Source organism: Anopheles funestus, chromosome 3RL (assembly GCF_943734845.2).
Source record: "Anopheles funestus chromosome 3RL, idAnoFuneDA-416_04, whole genome shotgun sequence".
In the NCBI taxonomy this organism is placed as follows: Eukaryota; Metazoa; Arthropoda; class Insecta; order Diptera; family Culicidae; genus Anopheles; species Anopheles funestus.
In genome coordinates, this window is record NC_064599.1 from 59480591 (window position 1) to 59494706 (window position 14116).

Here is a 14116-nt window from a genome sequence, read left to right on the forward strand (position 1 = left end):
GAGAAGTAACTGTGGCCTATGTGGCGTTTTGTGTGCGGACGTGGAATGGTTGAATATCTAGTAGAAGGCGTCCTTACTGAGACCACGATTAGCGCCCGCCCGCCATTTCGGTATTTTTTTCGCATTCCTCGTGCACAACCGATGGTTGTTTGTTGCAACTGGAAGAACATAAATAAATACATCTCGCCGTACTACACACACACAATCTCCAGGTCTTCGAATGTGTGTGACCTTGTGGGGGTAGCAGCTGCTCCACAATAGACCGTGCGACTGATCACCGCAAATGTGAAGTGTTGTCGGACAGGTTATGTTTGCTGTTTTGTACATATTCTTGAAGGCTCTCGGGATATGGGATTAAGATGGAAGCCGGTTCTCCGTACCACGCCAATATATGTGAGGTGCGGTTTTAGGCGAGTTTTGAGGTCATTTTTTGTTCACCTGCAGCTGCGTGAAGTTTAACTTAAGTTGTCCGCAGGTGCTGCAGTAGGTCTATGAAAAAGAAGGTCACTATGAAATGACACTATCAATTGGTGTTGCACCAAGTGTTAAATGCATTTGGTTTTTGGTTCGATTCGGTTGTTGTGAATGTATTAAAATAGCATTCTTAAGATAATTATTTATTACTTATTTATTACTAATTATTATAAGAGTAATTCCTGAGCTTTCTTTTCATCGAGTGAAGTGCCTAAAAATGATCAGCGTCGAACACACATTATTAAACCCTACGAAAGATTAAGACATTATAGTTCAGCAAAGCAACAACAAAAAGCTTTTCACTTGTGCCTTGCATTGACCAACACCTCCATCCATTACACTCAACCTGTCAGCTGTATTAATCAATCTCTATCCACCCCCTTTTTCCAGTTCACTTCCTACAACATCGGGAGCTTTTATCTGATCTGTTCACTGTAATTTCATCAGCTGCCAACCATCAACATAGAGGGTTGTTGTTTTCACTCTTATCTCCCCTGGCCGTATTGCCGTGGTGCCCATAACGTATCAACTTTCCTTTCTTGAAACTCTTCGATGCACCTCAGCAAGAATCGCTCGTTAATGGAGCGCATTCACGACAGTTAAGCTGCTCACGTCTTAAGTTGCCAGCCATAATGACACTGTCTCTTCTTAGGTGTGTCTGTATGTGTTTCACGCGTCGTGGCAAACCTTTAGGCTTTGCATTGTTTTACCGCGGTGAAGATCGATAACTACAAATGCGATCCATTCGGTCACCATATTTAAATCGCCATCAACCTACGATATGTTCATTTTTAAAGGGTAGCGTAGAAGCCATTTTATTACTGAAGAGAAGCGGTACAACTCCATTTCTGGAGTCCGCCCCCATACCTGTTTGGAGCAGAATGGAACTTTGAGAATTTGAGGATTTCAGAAATGATGTCATCGACTGCAGGCTTGGTGGGCCAGTCTATCACTTCTGTACGCACCAACACACGTAATTATCTTTCCTTTCCATCCAACAACACACATCGGTACGTGTTTGAGGTTAGCTTCAGTGTCGTTTCCATATACGCTTCAATATATGTGGATAGAAAGTTTCCCGCGAGCGATGGAATCAAAAATCTGTGCCAACTCCAAACTTCGTGTCCCCTGGAATTGAGGTTCCATCGTGAGGGAAAAGAATCGGAATAGATATTGCGTGTGTTTTGTGTGTGTGTGTGAGAAGCAAGAGAAGAAAGTTTGTTGCTTGTAAGATAGCTCAACGACACGAGTTCGATTCGCACACGGAACCACGGGAATTCGTTTCGTGCCTAAAGATGTTACTTGGGCGTGGTGGCACTTGCACTTACACGGTGCTTCCCTTTGAACTTGCATGAAGCTGATTTAACTCTGATGTTCCACTTTTTCGTGTTAAATCCTCTCAAGGTTTAGACGAGCTCTGTCTGTAGCTGATGGCGGTGCGTCTAATCAATCGTGTATGGGAGCGCGTATTCTCTAGCTGTCAGTAAAGGTCATGCTCCAATTGTGTAGCAATCGATGGGAAGAAACGTTTAATGATGTGTATTATTGTTGTCGGGCGACTCGATGAGTTGTAATGCTTCCCAAGAAATTCATTAGAAAAAATCCAGCCTCATAAACAAGACGACATGCTTTACGTTTCGCATGCTGCTTACTGCTTGCATGAGTTAAACCTTTCCTGATCATTTTTTTTTCAATACAAACTTTCGATGTAACGATAATGCGTACACGATCAAGGGAGTTGGGGCTCACCATGCTGGTTATGTTTAAAATTCTTATCCACATCTTTCGCCATTTAGAAACCGTAATAAAGCACAACGTTACTCCCGTCTCGTCTCGCCAAAGGTCCTTCTGTCCCTTTTCCAGACAGCACAAGCAAGACTATGTCGGGCCCGTTGTCACATTAGTTTTAGCAAGAGCTTTCAATCATACCCTCCTCTCGTCTATCTTCTGCTGTTACTCCATTGAGACATTTTGTTGGCGAATTCTTTCTTGCGTGACCATGAAATCCAAAAACGGTTTGTATGTTCTTTTTTTTCTTAGCCAAACTTTATGCGTTTCGTGGTACGAGGTTGTTTTACAAAACGGTTCCATTTCGAACAGTTGTACCATGTAGCATGTACCATGAAAAGGAGCATGATATGTGAGCAAAACGACAAAAAGTGGCTTGAAGAACGACAGCAGGGATAATTTATGAAAAATAAGTCTTATAAAATTTCTAAACATGTTAGTCTCTTCACTGTAGCAGTGGTCTAACGACTTTTTAAACATATTTCCCACACAACGGAAAATTGTTTCTCTGCATTTCAAGATTCTCGTCTCATTCTATCTTCTCGAGTTTTCCGTTATAGCCATGTCTGCAGTTGCAGGGACAAAAAATCAATGAAATCAGTCATGCTCCGATGCCGGAAAGGCAATGGTGCATTGCTGTATCCTTTCCCTCGGTACATCCTTACCTTAGTTGCGGAAGTGATGATGAGGTGTGTACGAAGAAAACGGAACACAAAAGCACTATAATTATGTACGTTTACGATTCCTTGTTGTGAGTTGAGTATGTGAAGTTTTTATCATAATGTTGTTGATCCCAACTACCTTTTATTTTTAAGCTTTTCTTTATCAATGACCTGAGAGGAACTGAAACTTGAAACTTTTCGGATGCGTTAGAATATAATTATTATTTATTAGAACTATGTATACACGATTCCTGCCGTTGCGAGATGAAAGATGATCCGTTTTTTTAAATGTGTATGTGTTTTTTTTTACTTGATTATATAATGATGTGTGATGCGCAACAAATAGGAAACAGAAAGCTGAAAGTGAACGCATTGCAATAGACGCATATCGAAGAAAAAACAAATCGTAGTGTGCACAGTAGACACAGAAGAAAAAAGATGTGAAAAGGTGCTAAAACAAACAACGAATTAAAGAACGAAGTGATTTAGTAGAGATCTATCATCTAAAAAGAAAACAAAACGAAACGTGGTAAATAAGTGAGGAATATCAACAACGATTAGTGAAAAGTGAAAAATACAATTAGTTCGCCACCACCGCCCGTGCCTGCAGCGCCTTCCCTGATGACGCTATGTGCGAGGTCGCGACCCTGACCGACAGCAAACAGCAACCATCGTCACCACTACTACTAGTCGGCATAATGGGGCAAACATCGTCCTCCGGGACGGCGGCCAGTAATAACAACAATAACAATCATCATCTTCAGCATGGTGGCGCTAGTCGAAATGGGAAGAAGATGTATCATCGCCACAGCTCGGTTCAACCGGCACTGGCCAGCATCAGGCTGCTGAAGAAGGAGAATTCGCTCACGGTGGGCGGAAGTGGAGCGAAACGAGACGCAGTATTACTGCAGAAGGCACGCACCGAAAGCCGCAACATGGACCAGTATGGGTTGCTGTTAGCGAACGGTGGTGCCACCGGTACGAATGGTACCGCAACAGGAACAACGGTGACAGCACCGTCCTGTCCGAGTGAAGCAACAACGGCCAGTAACGAGTTGACGGCGCTACTCTCCTCGGGCAGTGCGGCCGAGGTGGACCGTTCGGCGAACTCCGTTGCAGGCAATGGAGCTAGTAGTCGGGAGTTCTTCAAATCGGGCGACGATACGTACCACCGGACGGACTGTTGTTACTACCGCACGATGGACAATGGCTATCACAAGTTACCTTCCGATTCCTACCACAAAACGACCGAAGGATGCTATGTCAAGATGGCGGACGGGAGTTTCCGGCGGCTCGATTACACGCCCGGTAGTGCAACCGATGGGGAGGAGGACGGTTCCCCAACAGTTCCAGCAGTAACGGCTGCGGCACCCGTACAGTATCGCGTTCGCAACCCGATGATGAAGTTTCTTAAGCGCTCAAAGTCACACACACCCGCCACGATAGCCCAGCTGCAGAAGGAGAAAGAACAGCGAGATCGTAAGGCTGCACCGCAGCATCATCGGCTCAGCACGATCCAGGCGGCGGACGGTGGAGATGTGGCGGGTCGTCAACAGGCGGCAGCTGCAGCTGCCGCACTACTGCAGCATGCCGGCCATCACCATCATCATCAAAAATCTGTGCCAACTTCCGGACCGCTGCTAGTGTCGTCTACGTCACAGCAACCGGTACTGACTGCCGGTCAGTCGAGTCAGCAATCGCAGCAGCATTCGCATTCGCATCAGCACCATTCGCACCATCATCACCATCACCACAACCATGCCCATCCACCGTCAACGTCATCGATCGTGGAACAGCAGGTCCAGAGCAACCATGGTGCCGTCACTAAGCAGAGCGGTGCGGCGGTACCGAATCATCAAAACCGACGCGTCATGGTGACGATGATCGATGGTGGACTGCCGGTGGTGGCCAAGAGTAAACCCATCCACGACAAACCGAAGAGTGCCAAAGCCCGCGTCCAGGAGGTGAAAAGGGATAAGGTAAATAGGCGAAGTAAACAAACACATGCGCACATAAATTTTCTCGTGCGTATCGTATTTATTGGGAATTTCGACGGCAAACTGAATTTCCTTGTAGCTCTGCAGCAGCGAGCTTGGGATTTGCTGAGGGGGGGAAGCGAATGAGCCTTATGTTTGTCCAACAAATTGAATATCAGTTTCGTGTGAAATGGAGGATAAATTAGGAAGATGTGGACGATGCTTTCCAGTCATCCCGAAGATACTCAGTAGCGGGGTTGGGCTGTGTATCCAATGACATGATTTCTGCGTTGAATGTGAACTGGAGTGGGAATTCGGAATGGAAATTAACGATTTCTCGTCCCAGTTGCACTTGAATCTGAGAATGTCGGGACTCTTGATGAGAACACAATCTGTACGTCTCAAATGTCATAGCACAATATTTTGCAAATTTGAAAATGAAAACCTCTATAGTATCGTGTTTACTTTCATTATCTTTCAGGCATCAGTCATCTGTGTAATGCGGTAGATTTGGATGAATAATAATAGAGGCCATATCCATTAATAGAAGCTAAACCGGACTGGTTGAAGCGGTTAAAGTGGAAGTTTTTCCAATAAAATTCACCCAAAAAAATATTTACTCAGTGACTGTGCTTGCAAAGAATTCTGCACTATTGACGTAAATATATTTTTTTAAATTAAACATTGCTCCTCAAATGGGCAACACCTTCGCGCTACTAATGATATATGTATTTTATGGCCCAATCAGAAAGAGCACCCTCTCTCTCTGTTTCTCTGCCTATAACTTCACACAGACGGACGCGTGTAAGTTCGTCATCAGTGAATTAAATTGACCTTGAATTTTTCCCTTCCAACAAATCGGAACTCCATGTCCAAGTTGTTCTCCGCTAGACGCAATCCATACCCTCGTCAAACCCATTTCTCTTCCATCTCTCCCTTCGGAAACACACACATTTGCGAATATAAGGGGAGTTCTTGCGAAATAGAACCGAAAAGGAAAGTGTACCCATTAAAGCGAATCCGCCATAGGTTAGTGACTAATATTGTGGGGCTCTGTACTTAACAACTACGTCCCTTGGTGGCCCATTTAAGGGTTGAATGTAGCACACACACACGCGCGTTCGCTGCTTGTTATCGGGTTTCCAGTAATCCAATACAACAGCAAGCAAGCCAAAGCGCACTAAACCAACCACCGCAACACGCTCATGGCCTGTGTGTAGAGTCGGAGTCTTGTTTAGGTCTCTGGTCTCTGTTGTTGAGGTTAAGCACTGAAGTTGCGCGCGCATTACACCGGTGTGCGACAATTGATTTTTATCTCCCGTCCCGACTGGTGACAGATTCACTGAAAAAGGTCTCCATTGCGTATGTTCCCGCACCACGAGATGCTATGTGTGGGTTGAGTGTAAAGTTTGGAGTCTTTGGTGTTGACCATTATCGATCTGCTGCCACCTGAAGGTACATATCGCTCACATGCGTACTGTGGGGGGGTTGGTCGTCTGTCCGGGGTGCGCTCACGACTTTCAAATGGTTGTGTGCCACTGCACGAGAACACTTGAACACACAGGGGCGTATGATAAGGCGATAACGAGTACACGCGCGGCTGCACCAACCCTCTCTCCTTATGCGTCGGGGCTGGAAAACTGAAGCTTTTCCAACTTTCCCATCGTTCGCGCTAGAAAGATATGGGGTGTGTATAAGGTTTTCTAATACCCACATTTCGCCTTCTCCATGGTTTGTGGTACGCGCACACAGAGTAAGTGTGTTACACTGTACCACTGCGTTAACCACACATGTGTATTGGTGACTTTGGTGTGTGTTTCTCTAGTGGTCTGCAACGCCTCTGCCGTTTTGGAGCGTCAGTAGAGGTTGACGTTCCTGCTCCATCGCACCTTGTTTCCGTCACAGGTGCGCAGGGCTAACTCTAGGTGGTGAACCGCACGTTAAACCCGTCGCCAAACGATTGCCGGGCAGTGCTGCTACAGCATCGAAAATAGAGCGTAGCTCTAGTTGAGCTACCAGTCGTTGACACTTTTTAAATTTTCCCCAGCGGACGATTGGTATCGGTGTATCGGGCACCATTGTTCCCGGATGAAAGGTGCACCATCTCATCGATTCTTGCTCTGCTGGCGGCGGGATGTTGTGTTGCTAAGTGTCGCTAAGTATCCATCAAACTCGCACGCAGATTGGTCGTGACAGTTGAAGTGTACCGTGCGTTTTTGTGTGTGGATGAGCTCATGCGTTGGGTTTTTTACGTTTTTCGTGTATTTGTGTAATTATTGCTGTTGCGCTGTGCGAAAAGACACGAACCGATCTCGTAACAAACGATCTCCCGGCACACGCAAACAACGGGGTTGGCGCACAAGGGTCGAGTTTGACTCTCCTGCATATGATGTTTTTAATGTTCGCCCAACGCTGTCCATATGAACGTGCAGTTTTCGACAACAGTTTCCTGTGTCCAGTTGCCGTGTACTAAAGCTTCCAGTTTTCCATCCTACCCTCTAATTTACCATCATCACATGACGTTTTGTACAGGACCGGGGCTACAGATCAGGTTCGGCCGCTCCTTCACTCTCGCTCTCGGTTACACTCTGTATCCCCGTTCGAGAGGAAGGTGTACGACAGCGTAAGAGTACGCGTAGGTGGATAGTGTGGTGCGCCCCCATCAACGGAAGGCCAACATCTTTCCCACCTAGGACCAGACCCCTGCATAGATCGGCCGAGTTTTTGAGGGCTTAATGTCGCTCGGCTAGCGAATAATAATCATCATTTGCCGTTGGTCCAGCACTCGTCCGCAAAAGCGGAGACTCCTCGCGGTTGTCGTTGCGTATGTGCGACCTGAAATGTTATCTTTGTCCTGTGACAGTACAACCCCACGGGAGATAAGATTACCTCGTGAAAGAAACACCGATTTGTCAGCGGGCGCAACTGCTACAGTCGCTGCTTGCCTATCTGTTTTCGTCAATTTTCCACCCAGGTGAGATGGGGAGGTGGCCACCCTTGTATGTGTATGTTTATGTGTACTGTAATTGTTCATGTATGTAAGCTTACTTTCGTACCGTGCAAGGCAACAAACAGTGTTTTGTGTTTGTCCAAACAGTTGAGATCGTGCCATATTATATCTGTGTATGGGAAAGTGACGTTCGTTCCTGATTTTGTGTGTTTAGCTTTCGATGGAATCATTCCGGTGAAGGATATCGCACGATGCGCACATCATGATCATCCACTGCATCTCTTCGTAAGCGTTTTTCGCAGCATAATGTGACATCCACCTTTAATCAATGTACCTCTTGCAGTGTAGGAGCGAGTAGGAGCATAATCGAAACAGCGCCAACCAACGTTTTCTGTCCGTAACGTACGACGACGGACACAGAGATACGCGCTCAGGTGTGGTTCTTCGAGACCCAGTGTTTGGAGTGTATGTTGCAAGTCGCAACTAACACCTCGTGTGCAGAGTGTGGAGAAGATAAAACATAAAAGATACCGTACATTCAGATATCTCCACTTGTGCTAACTTCAATGTACATTCATATGTGCGTGTATATGTGTGATTGCAACGAATGAGTCAGCGCCGTGTGCGAGTGTCTAGCTGGCTGACTAACTAACGGATGCAGCCAGTCCGTTGACAGGGTCGTCTTTTCGGATCGGCAAGAGTCCCAATGTGTGTGTGTGTGTGTGTGTAAAAACAGCGTTCGAAACAGCTGAACTGATAAGAAAGTCATTCGAGACTCGTTTCTTCCCATTCGGAAGTGAAGCAGAGAAGCAGTTGTGAATTGGTGCCGTTGTTTGGTACTTGCTGCGGCATTTTTCACCCCACTTTTCGCGCATCCGGGCAGCAAAGTTGCAGCTGAAAGTGTTGTATCATCTTCCGACGCACCGTTTCCACCACAGTTCGAGTGTGCGTGTGCGTGTAGGCAGCGAGCGAACGTAAAAACCCTGTACTAAGCTTACCATGAGTGCCTCGAAAGAGTTCGAACGGAACGAGGCGATACGCAAGAGCATACGGTTGAAGGCTCCGGTCAGGATGGAGGTGGCCGTCACCACCTCATCGCCCGCACCACCCATTACATCGCCCACCGTGACCAGACGTCCGGTGTCGATGGTGCCCTCGCCGTTACCGTTGCCACGCACCGCAACGCTCGGTGTACGCGAGCGCAACCTACGCAACGAGCTGGACAGCACGCAACGTCACCTGCAGCAGCAGCGGCCTTCACCGGCGGCGAAACCGATCGTCGGTACGACCAGTGCACGGGTGGACATACGTGACGGCTATTCGCTAAAGTTAAGCGACATTACCCGGACGGAACCGGTAGGGAAGGTTACGGGAAATGGTGGTTTACTGGAGCAGGCTCCGAACGCGGCAGATGAGACCGTCGATGTACACTCCCTCTCGGTACTGGAGACACTGGAGCGTCAGATCAACACGATGGAGTTCGATGAGCGAATGAAGCAGCGGCGCGATCTACTGCTACAGCCTCCCGGATCACCCGGTTCCCCGATCATGAACTCCACGAGGATGGTATCCCGCCGAAAGGATCAACGGCCCGTCCATTATGGTGAACTGCCGAGCCTGCTGAACACCGGCATCAGTGATGTAGCTACCGGCAATGGGTTCGGATACTTGGAACGGGAAGACAGTGTCGGTGTGGACGACGATAGTGACGATGATCTCGCCCATGCACGACAGAATGCGTTCAAACGGGGCGAGGAAGGTCGCAGTTCTACCGGAGGTGCTACGGGTTACAGCAAGAAACCCAAAGCAACTCGCGTCGTCAATCGAACCGTTTCGGACACAAAGAATGCTGAGGCAGCTGTCAAGACGATACGCCTCAAGAAGCTCGCACCGAAACCTCCGGTCGTGGTAGCTTTGAAGCCATCCGGAACGGTAACCTCAGCGACCGTACCACCACCAGCTTCTGCATCGTCTGATAAGGGAAAGGTTGGTTTGGTCGCTGGAACTGGACGGGGTAGTACCGCAACAGGATCATCATCTGCAACAGGTAGCACTTCAACCACCTCTTCCTCGATGGGAAGCGGTGGAACTGTGCCGGTGCAACCGGTCACCGGTTCCGGCAGTACCAAACCAGCAGTGATCACGACCGAGAAGAAGATTAGTGCGGAGGTGCTGAAACAGTTTGCTGCACAAACACAAAAAGTACAGGTAACAACAGGAGGTTGATGCGTTGGTGCCGTGACTAGGATACGAGAGGGCAATTACAACTGCATTGGACGCTTTAGCTTCGATTTTACAATCGATCGAGTATTAGCACGGGGCGTTAAGAGTTTTGATGGGAAATTTCGCAGTGAAACTTCACAAGTGTTTTATGATCTACAGACGACACTCGGGGATGGTTATCTTCAAACATTTTCGGTTGCCATTAGGATTGGGTTGCAAATGCCGTTGTGAGAGCACTAGAGCACATAATTAGTTGGAGTGTTTGTTTTGTTGCACATCAGTCTATTTTGGTACTATTGAGCCTATTTGTCGTGCGGACAGGTACAGACCTGAGAATGTATTATCTCGGGATCAAAAGTTTTCCATTTACTTGTGTACATTGGTGTGAGTTGTGGTACGTAAAGCACAAACAGAGAAACGACATCGTTGTACGATTGTCCCCGTGAGGTGTAGCGTTCGTTGGGTGTTGCCCTATGCTGCTCGCTATTGCCTTACTATCTTGCTTATCATGTGCTTGATGTCGCTAGCGCGAACACAGCCGAGATAAGATAAGTGGCAATTGCGCTGACCAAATGCCATCAGCCTCTCACGTTGTGCCAGACGTAGCCTGAACAACTGCTGCACGTTGCACTGGGACTATTCGCTACAGTTTTTCCAACTGTAATAGAAACTTGTTTTCAAACTTTGCTCTGCTGAAAAAGCGCAACACGCTGGAATGCTCTTCAACAGAACTTTAACATTCACAAAGGGCTCCGTATTTGTAGCAGATGCCAAAGGTCAATTGTACACGAGTTGCGCTGTGCTGAAGGAGAAACTTTAACGTACCGTTCCAAATAACCACCTCGAGTTATCACGTCTGGCGATTGAAAGGGCCTTTGATAGGTGAGGATTTACGTGATCGATCACTCAAGTCTCCCGTAGGGTTTGCATCAATTTCCGGATCCGTTGCGAACCTTGAGAAAATGCAACGAAAACAGCACGTTAAAAGCACAACCAAGCACAGTTTTGCTTTGGCACATTAATTGAATCGTGCACGATGTGTGAAAGAGTTTCATTTCCAGATGCAAAAAAGCGTATAAGAACCATATGGATGTGATGATGGGGATTGCTTAAACGGTGGTCGCTCATTTTGCTTGGAAAATGAAAAAGTTTTCCCTTCCCTTGTGGTGCAACGTATTGGTGTAGTGAGGTTATTTTCTTTGACCCTTCCTTATTAGCTACTCCTTATTCGTTCTTATTTATCCCTTACACCATCCTTAAGACACAGACAGCAAGTCTGTTCGTAAGATTGCGGCTTTTTCTGAAAAGGGCGAACAAGTTTTCCACCGGGAAATTGTTGCTCACCTGGTACACGAACAATTCATTGTTGTTCATTTTACAGCGTCTGTGTGTTTGCGATTGCTTAGTTCCTTTGGCACCAGTAACGCGAAATTACTTGCCCCGAGACATCAGCGCCATCCCCTTACACCGCTAACCGTGGCAATAGTGTGGAAGCTGGTCGTAAAGAAAATTGAACTGAGCTGTATTTTTACGAGCCAGAGTTTAAGCTTTATGTGCGCTCCGCTGTGTCCCTTTTCAGAACTGATGGCTCCCAGACGAATGTTTGGTTGGTAATAGGGCAGCAAAACAAATGAAAAAAAAACGGATCAGACGCAGAAGCTAGCAGTTCGCTCTGGAATTAGTGTTCCAAGCTTATGGTTACGGAAAATTTATGACAATATTCAATAGGGTGTCTTGTTTTGCGAATAAAAATGCTTCTTTTCTTGGGTGTTTTTTTGTTGTATGGCAGCGTTAATATGATGCTCGTCTTACGAGCCTCATAAGATCGTTTAACTTCGTTTTAACCAACGCAATGAACTCGTCACATGTTAAATGCCTCCAAAAAAGGTTTATAGTTATACTTGCAGGCCGGTTTACGATCAGGCTTATTAGGGGTGCGCTACGGGGAGATTCCGTATCTCCGTCGGGATTAATTTAAATCGTCCAAGCAAATATATTTACTGAGCAAACCGGAAGTCGTAAGCGAAGTAGTTCATCCGGAAGGTATTTGATGGGCATGCATAAATTCCACGAATGGGTTCTCAGCAGCGGTCGCTATTTGACGTATACGGTATCGAACAGTTAGTGTTTCGTTCCTTCCGTTCTACAAACCTTTTACAAGCTACTTGTAGAATCACTAACCCATGTAACGTCCACAAGGACATTTGCCTCATCAAATACAGTTAGATTGAATATAATTGGTTGTAAGCGGTTAGCTGCACGGCAACTAGCTAGTACTATCCGTACCTTCTATTTGCCCAAGGTGATCAACTCCATCGATCGACACCATCACCGCCGCTGGTGCTGCTCGCATCGCGCATAGAGATTTTAATCAACGGTGCACAATGGTTGATGATTTTCTTTATGTAATTATTGCTGCATTTCCGTTATGTTACTTGCCAAGCTTCCCGATGCCCTGCTACCTGTGCATGCTATAAACCTTGACCTTACTAACTAGCTGAGCCATGTGACGGATACGGGCTCTGCTTGTGGTGCTTGTAAATTGCAAAATAATACCATATAAAAAGAAAAACAATATGTAAGCTCTACAGTACGCAATTCTGAAGGGTCCATCAATCTTGGATGCTTTTTTGGTTATGTCTCATCTTGGATCAGAGAGGATTTTCAATGGAAGTATATCTGAGTGATTCCAGACAGACACGAAGCATTTCCATCTTGGGAAAATGTGTACCTTTTTTATTATTGTTCTTTATGATGTTTGTGTGTGTCTTTTTGTTGTTGTTCTAACCCAGAAAATTCGAACTTCTTCGAGACACAGGCACAGATTTTTCACACGCTTCAATGGGCATAAACAAATCGTGAGAGCGGCGTACGACTTCCCGGCAATTTTCGTCAGTCAGCGACCGGAAAGAAGAATGTGTGTGATGCGTTGATGTTTTACTTTGCGAGTGTATTTTTAGCACCATGCCAGTGTCTGCATCGGGGCCAGGGAAATTCAGCATGAAGTACACGGTACCATTATACCCGATGTGTGTTCTATTTCACAGGTTGCGTTTTTTTCTTCCTCCTTCTCCTCCTTTAGCCTCTATCAACCAGTACTGCAGCAGTACTCGCGGAAAACCCGACTTCTGTAACCGTTTCTGTTTTTGTTGCACTCGTGTAAAAGGTTATGCCTATTATTAAAGCTAAACTTTTCTGTTCTGCTACAAGAATATCACTTTCTCACCCGTCGGTGATGTGGTGTGCGGAAGATTGAAGCACGCGCGCGCCACCGTTCCCGTACGTGGTTTGTTTGGTGTACGTAACGCACATTTTTACGACTTTCACCTCGGACTAGTTTCTGTTGCGTTTGAAATACGTCTACTACCGGTCAATCGGCATCGTTGTCATAATGCTGCAAGATTTACGTGCGAGAGTTGTATCGATTCCGACTGAGTCGTTCGTAAGGTTATGGGAAGAGATTGTGGAAGAGACCAGGTGATAGCATTTCCCAGCAAATCTCCATTAGGATGGACATTGAGTTGAATTTGCTGGTAGAAGGGAATCAAAGTCGGAATTACCAATAAACTCACACTAATCTTCCTTTCATTCTTATGATTCACAGGGCTCACCAAATATGCAAATGCGCGGTACACCCGCCCGATGGCGATCGGGCGAGGAGCACATCGGCAAGTACAAGCTGCTGAAAACGATCGGCAAGGGTAACTTTGCAAAGGTGAAACTGGCGAAGCACGTTCCAACCAACAAGGAGGTCGCCATCAAGATTATCGATAAGACCCAGCTGAATCCTTCCTCACTGCAGAAACTATACCGAGAGGTAGGTACAACACAGGCCGCAACACCTTTGAGCAAGTTGACATGGAAGTTCAGCTCCTGAAACCACTCCTCACGAAGGTGGTTTCCGAAAGCGTTTGTGTGGTTGAAGATTAAAATAAGCAAATTATTCCATAGACAGACCACCCTGCAATCAATTTCACTGGCAGAAGTCTTTCAATGCTGTAAGAGTAAAGCAGTAAAAGAAAAGTTTTTTTTTGTATACAACG

The 14116-nt window shown here is 46.3% G+C and overlaps 2 protein-coding genes across 23 annotated transcripts in view; both read left to right on the plus strand.

The window, feature by feature from the left end:
- Positions 1–8309, plus strand: part of LOC125768433 (uncharacterized) — a 64845-nt gene extending 56536 nt beyond the window's left edge. Inside the window, exon 3 of the mRNA XM_049436064.1 lies at positions 8194–8309. Coding sequence (XP_049292021.1) covers positions 8194–8208 — 15 coding nt within the window. The 3' untranslated portion in view covers positions 8209–8309. The remainder of the gene's footprint in view (positions 1–8193) is intronic.
- The window catches only part of LOC125768337 (MAP/microtubule affinity-regulating kinase 3-like), a 59275-nt gene that overhangs the window by 18132 nt on the left and 27027 nt on the right, over positions 1–14116 (plus strand). For 19 of the 22 annotated variants that reach the window (XM_049435805.1, XM_049435814.1, XM_049435817.1 and 16 more), the window contains exons 2-3: positions 3271–4903; positions 13678–13890. In XM_049435805.1, the coding sequence (XP_049291762.1) occupies positions 3554–4903; positions 13678–13890 (1563 nt within the window). In that variant the 5' untranslated portion in view covers positions 3271–3553. Of the gene's footprint in view, positions 1–3270; positions 4904–8849; positions 10059–13677; positions 13891–14116 lie in introns of those variants that run through there. The other 3 variants (XM_049435818.1, XM_049435827.1, XM_049435828.1) reach the window with 1 other exon arrangement.